The 6,975-nt window shown below is 45.5% G+C and overlaps 1 protein-coding gene across 1 annotated transcript; it reads right to left on the bottom strand.

The window, feature by feature from the left end:
- Window positions 1-228: 228 nt before the first annotated feature.
- On the bottom strand, window positions 229-4,008 carry LOC119392833 (uncharacterized). The gene is made up of 4 exons (XM_037659778.2): window positions 3,892-4,008; window positions 3,325-3,399; window positions 1,959-2,335; window positions 229-669 (listed from the first exon to the last, which is right to left on the bottom strand). The coding sequence occupies exons 1-4, from the start codon at window positions 3,931-3,933 to the stop codon at window positions 498-500; spliced, it is 666 nt and encodes a 221-aa protein (XP_037515706.1). The 5' UTR covers window positions 3,934-4,008; the 3' UTR covers window positions 229-497.
- Window positions 4,009-6,975: the final 2,967 nt, after the last annotated feature.

Below are 6,975 nucleotides of genomic sequence, written 5' to 3'. Positions count from 1 at the left end.
TGAACTTGGTGTTCGGGTGAACGAATCGGGAGGCTCGCTGGAACTGCGTCATATACAACTGCGCCAATTTATGCATGGCTCCGATATAATTTCCAGGAGAAGTCCCCCGTGCGAAGACTCCTTAAGAGCTTTCACAGTCTTACAGCAGGATAGGTGACGGCGAAAGTAGTACTGTATCATTACAAACCCCGAGCATTAAAATGTTGGCATCGGAAAATCAATTTATATTGTCCTTTACAAAATTTCAAATAAGCACTAACCTAGTGTACACGTCTTCGACGTATACTCGACGCACAACAACCACCTACGAGTCATGGTTTCACAGGAGAACCACAGAATGAAGGAGTCGGTCATCGACACTATATTGCAATGGTACGAATAACAGCGAGAGTGGTACCAACTAATGGTGCCGTAACACTGTGCACAACACGATTTTAACACGAGGTTGTGAGAAGACACATCTTAAGCAAGAAAACTAGGACATTTGCTGCGGCACTTCATACGCATTCAGGTGGCTTGCAGTCCGTTCGCGAAAAATTTGAGTTCGAAACTTCTGCGGAAGACGCCGTGGTAATTGATGGCATTGCTGATGTCGTGCTCGTCACCGCCGTTGCCGAGCACCGCGCCTCTGCGTTTCTCACGACCACCAATTTAGGATACATCCGCAGCCTGCATGGAAAGGTCAAGTAAGCACATTAAACTTTCAAGAGATAAACCGTGTTTTAGCTGATACGTAGATAGATAGTCTCTAAAACCATTTTATTGTCGAGGTGAACTATTCTACCTCAGAGAAGGAGCGCCTCAAAGTGGTATGGGTCACCGTGAAATTTAGGCCTTACCTCTACGTTCGCCACTTCAATGTAGTGACCACTCGTCATTCGTTGCGCTGTCTAGCAAATTTACTGAACCCATATGGGCGACTGGCATGATGGAGTCTTCGTCTGGGAGATTTTGATTTTACCATCGTCTACAAATCGGGCCGTAAGCACGAAGGTGCTGATTCGTGATTCGATAGATAGATAGATAGATAGATAGATAGATAGATAGATAGATAGATAGATAGATAGATAGATAGATAGATAGATAGATAGATAGATAGATAGATAGATAGATAGATAGATAGATAGATAGATAGATAGATAGATAGATAGATAGATAGATAGATAGATAGATAGATAGATAGATAGATAGATAGATAGATAGATAGATAGATAGATAGATAGATAGATAGATTAGAGTATAAATTTATTTGCATGTAGTTCTTTACGACCCTGATCACAAGTAATGAAAGTTCACTAAAGAAACAGCAGATTGAATGATATGACTACTTATTACACGGCAACATGTGCACGAGTAGAAGAGACTTCGCAAGACAATTTAGCCATAGCATTTGCCTCTTTGCGTTTTTAAATCTAAACAACTAAACAAGCATTTTTAGAGAAACGCATCATCGGAATGTGGATGTCGCGAGCTAGCATCAAATGCGCGACATAACGCTGACCGATCGAACACGCTCCTCATCTGCCTCCGGTGAGTAATTAGAAACGACGAGCTTAAGCGAAAAAAAAAAAACTAGACCCGTAACAGTATCAGCAAAAGGGTAAAAGCACTTCCAGGAAAGTGCTTCACTGACAACTGACAACAGTATACTGTAGCTATCAGTTGTCCTAAGTAATATGAGCAATTTGTCAAGGAACATGTTAGTTTTCAGCTAATCTCTTTTTGGATTTAGTTAGAGCATCAAAACAACTCTACAATATATGGCACATGTCATTAAGCCCTTGGTGTGCTGCAGCTTTAAATTAAAGCAAGCACCTGTCGTTCTATCGATGTTATACGGTTTTATTCGGAAATGCATAAAACACATATTCAATTAATACGATTTGTGTAGTTCCTTTGGTTCGATAAGTGGCGTAACTGTCATTACGGATAGTTGTAACCGCCTAATTGCCGCTGACCTGTATGATTCAGCAAGCGGCGCAGGCGCAGTGACGTTCCCGCCATAGGCGACGTGCTCGGTGAGCACGGGGTCGCTTTGTTCTCGCTGGCTGCCGGCACGGTGCCTAACCGCGACCACGTCGGCACGAGTGTGGAACGCGAGCGCCACGAACACGAAGAAGGCGATGACGATGCTCGTCGAGGACACGACGGCGGTCACGATAGCCCAGTGGGCTTCGGACACGCGCTTGTCGCCTTCGTCGAAGTCGCCGCGTTCCAGGTGCTGCCAGCGGCGACGAAGCAATTGGCCCGCGTCTTTCGGCGCTGGAGAGTTGAGCAGTGGCGTGGTGTGAGGTGAAGGAGACGCAGAAAGATTGTCCAGAGAGACGGAACGCCTCTGCATAATGAGTCAAGCAATAATGAAAAGGTATTTTCCAGTCTCTCCATGGAACTTAATGGCGGTCTACCTAACAGAAGAACAATAACAATAAAGGTACATGGGCGGGAGAGTGACGCGAAGTGGAGAGCGGGAACATGCTGCGGTGTGAAAAGCGCACGTCACGATGACGCACTGCAGGCAATATCTGTCGCTCGATCGACGCAGCTCGCACGCTTGCGGAGCGCGCTCCACACTTTTAGTTAAAAAAAAAAGAGGTCGAGCCAGTTTCACGCCATCAATGCCTTCGGACAGTGAAGTTGTTGCCCCTTTCATTCGGTCATTTTAAGTATCTTCGCTCGTTTAGTCCCGTTACTTCTAATTCAATTCTTTGTTGTTTCTTGATACTTAAGCTAAGTGAGGTCTTTAGTTCCAGTCGACAGCTCTGGTCGGCATAGATTACTCTCCCCTCTTTCGGCTAAGCCTTCTCTTGTCACCCCCAGACTACCTTCTACCATTTCAGGGACACCAGCTTTACTCTCAATCCACTGCTTGATTCACCCGCCTTACTAGAGCTTCATCTCGTGACCCCCTTTCCTTCTCCCACTCTCATCAGATGACTTCTTCTCCACCCTTTTCACGTGACCATTTTTTTTTAGCGTGAGCACGCCAAGAACGCCACGGCACAGGGTCCGCATAAACAGTTTCGCTGAAAAAATTCATCCCCCCTCCATTCTGTTCGTGTAATACCCCACTGCCTTCTCTCCGGCGCTTAGCCATTGGTATTATGGACTACAGATGATATTGCCGCATTTATTTTACCAAGGTTAACCCTTCCCCCATATCCGCGAGGGGGTTGCTTGTCACGGCAGGAACGAGCAGTGTCACGGGGCAGTGGGGAGCAGCAACATCGGTGCAGCATAGGCGACCGTGGCAATTAAAACTAGAAATGATCGGTGGCGAGCTGTGGCTTCAGTTGGCAAATGTTTGTGAAAAACGTTTATGCGTACCTTATGAACCTCTGGCCACATATTGAACCGCTTCCCATCTCTTCTGTTGGCTACGTCGTACGTTCTCTTTGAAGCCTGCAAGAAAATATGAATAATTATGAAGTTGCATGAATCATTATTAGGCCATACTTGCGGCTAAAATCTCTAATGCAGGCTAACGAAAGAGCCCGTATATAGTAAGTGTTTAAAGCGCTCACGTCAAAATATAAAAAAAAACCGAAACAGCTGGATCGGGGAATATTAAAGGATCGCAACGTTACATCGAACGATGCTGTTCCAGCTACAGCCTTTGCGACTTAGTTTTCGGTCTGTTATTCAAATTTAGGTACTGTTTACACTTTTGATTATCGCTTTACTAAATCGCGCATTTGCGTAAAGAAAGCGTGGTATGACGACAGCATTCTGATAACAGTGTTTTTAGAACAGTATCTTAAAGTGCCTACGGAGCCTCGATGACAAATCTAAATCCTGCTATTTCATGAATACGTTCTTGAACGTCAGCAAAACCTATACTGGTACTGTTACTCGGAATAATCAGAACTGGTTTAAAAAATATTGCTTGCTTACGTTGCGCCCGGATGAGAAGCTTCTGAGCGTAATCGTCGTCATTTTGATGAGGAAGATATGTTGATGTCGATGTTAAGTCACTTCAGGTATTGCACATACCCACGAGGGGGATTGCACGCAGCACTCGGAAATCAATCAACACCCGTTTGCAACAATACTCGGAAAATACAACACGAAAATAAAATTACAAATGAATCAAATATAAATAATATCAAGAAAGAGTAAATAAAACTTTCCTTTGGTGCGTTCCTTTTATTTGCTGCGACATTCACTAGCACGAAAAACTTCACAAGAAAAATACTAGGGAGAGGAGCCAAGCTTGTTGTTTTTTCGTTAAGGTTTCTTTTATTTATATATCGAAAGCATGGGAAGGTTAGCAGGTGTGTGGTGACGAGGATGCATGTTATGCATATATAAGATTGTTCTTTCCAAAATAAATTTTCAGTTGCTAGTAAGCGCTCCGTCCTGTGTCCTTTCTGAGTCTTCGTATATTTTGCGCTTGTTTCATCATGAAGGTAGGCTACGTTAGAGCCGCCCCCCCCCCCCCACCATCATGATATTAATACTGGAGAAACAGGCAAAAAGAGGGGAAAAAAGAAAATTTCTCGAGCTATAATAATGTCAGTACGAACAAGCCCAACTCTCTTCATCAATTACTGTATCTTTTCTTTCTCAGCAAAGATGAACTGCTCCAGTCTTTGCTCCTGCGAAGATTTATTGTTTCAAGTGCGAAGTGCGACGTAAGAAAGTCAGGGAGCAGCAGAGTTGCCAGTTGCGCTTATAATAAGCGGATTGGGGCTTGTTTTTTTTCGTCGAGTCGCTTGTAAAATTTTGCAGTCGCTTTTCGCGTGTTTTGGGCATATTTGCATTCCTTCTGCAAATAGAATTGTTTAGTGATCATCACTTTCACTTAGAGCGCGTTTGTCGATGACTTTAAGAAGTTCAGTTTTGAAGTCAAACATACGTTGGGGGAACCAACAAGTAACGTCAATCATGCACTGATAAACGTGCATTCGATTGAATGCAGGCTACCCTGGAGAAAACGTTAAAAAGTAAATATGTGCTTTTATTCATAGTTACGCAAATGAATGGGAAAATTCTTTAAAGGGGTCATGAAGCACCCCTTGGGCTAGTTGAAAAAACACATCCTGCGGAAAGCTGAAACGGCTATGAAGTGTCCTGCAAAATATTGCAGTCGTGCGCGCCGCGTAAAGGCCACAAGCGGAGCGCGAAGTTGCCATTTCCTCAGGCGCCCTCTTTTCAAACAGAGGCCGGTTCTCACTCTCGTCGGTGGGCGGGGCGTCTGCACATTGACGTTGCGGATCTGCCAGTTTACGTCGCAAGAGATATAGCATGCTTATTGGCCGATAGCCGGATGAGACGCGTTTCTTGCCACGGGGTGCCGCCACTTGCCCGCGCCGCACACCTCAGTCTGCTAAATTTACACGATAGCCGCACTCGCGCACGCGAATCACAGCGGGAGAGCGATCGCGTTTCATGACGCGCGCTGACGTAACTTATTTTCCCCGTGCCATCCCTCCCTGTGTAGCTTCCAGTGCGCTCGTCGGCACGAGAAAAGAGCGAAAGCGCTGAGAGCGTGCGCCAAACCCCCGTAACTCCGCTCATTCTTGACGGATTCGAGAAATTTTTGCGGCAATCGATTCGGGAGGCAGTAAACTCCGATACTGAGGTCATTAGATCAATACTTGGAAAAGTGGTTCATGACCCCTTTAAATTACCACTTTCTTGTGGCTTCTTTTTCTGGAGATTATTTGCTTGTTAACTCGGCAACATCTGGCAACTCTTTGTAGCGCTAAAACAGAATTGTGCGATATTTCACAGTTCAGGGAAAAAAAAGGAAGGAATGGTACAAGAACTTTTATTTTCTATACTGAAATAGGGGTGGCCGCTACATCACCGCAGAGGTTTACAAACTTCAATAGCATCGCGCAAGGGTAGCCTCTGAAATCTCCCTAAATTTATTATTTTAATGTCAACTTATCGCCATTTTTAACGCTCTAGATAAAAGCATATAATGCGGACACGCCGCTTATAGTATATTTGAGCGGATGTAAGACTGTAAACCAGGCAGAGTTTTCCTTGGAACATCATAGCGTACCAGCATAAATTATTGCAACTGGAGTGCCAGCAGAGTTCAACCATTCGTGTAGCAGAAGTTTACGAAACACAAAACTTGCACCGCTTATATAAAAGCGAAAGTATAACAGTACATTAGGTGACAAAAGCGGTCAGGAAAAAAACTTGTAAGAATGTAATATAGCATTAATTCCTTAGTTCTAATAAACTAAAAGCGAGCCGCCACATTACCACCTTATCCGAGTGCATTATTGAACGTATAGCATCTACTGCTTCAATGCAGAAACGTCGTGCACTGTTGATCAGCTCTCATCTGGTCACCACGCCTGCAGCCGAACGCGTTCGCGAAGGCCTCTACATGACGCAGCGGTAGGTTGACCCTCATTTTCGCCGGTGGTCGCTTTCGCTGAAGAAACTGTCTTCGCTCGAAGCCTTCGTAGTCCTTCTCGCAGTGGTCCAGGGCGTAATACATGAAGAAGAGCTGCGTCGAAGTGTAGTCGGGCAAGGTGACGAAGCGGTACTGTAGCTTCCGGATGCGGCGCACATCGAGAAGTTCACGGAAAGCGTGCAAAGCCATCTCAATGGCCAGCGTCTGTCCGAGCAGCCATCGACGCAGCCACCAAGCTCGATGATCTAACAAACCATATTGTGTAGGTAGACCCGCTGCCTCAAGTTCCGAGAGTGCGCGCCAGTCTTCTTCCAGACAGCGCTGAACGACTTCAAAAAGGCGTTTCGATTCGTGGCCGAAGTCCAGAGTGGCTTCGCCATCGTACTCAAAGCTCGCGTATAGAAGAGAGGCCATGGTTGCGTAATACCTGACGGCCACTCGGGAAAGGTGGAAAGCGAAGATGCTGCTGTTGGCAGGTACAGAGTTGTTAAGCAGACCTTGTGGAATGCGAACCCGGCGTAGAGTAGCGTCGAAGTAGGGCCACATTTTTAGCGGAGACAGTGGACGCCACTCAGGACCGGAGCGAAGTTCGAGGATTG

Source organism: Rhipicephalus sanguineus, chromosome 5 (genome assembly GCF_013339695.2).
Source record: "Rhipicephalus sanguineus isolate Rsan-2018 chromosome 5, BIME_Rsan_1.4, whole genome shotgun sequence".
Taxonomy (NCBI): Eukaryota; Metazoa; Arthropoda; class Arachnida; order Ixodida; family Ixodidae; genus Rhipicephalus; species Rhipicephalus sanguineus.
This window is presented reverse-complemented; position numbering and strand designations above follow the sequence as displayed.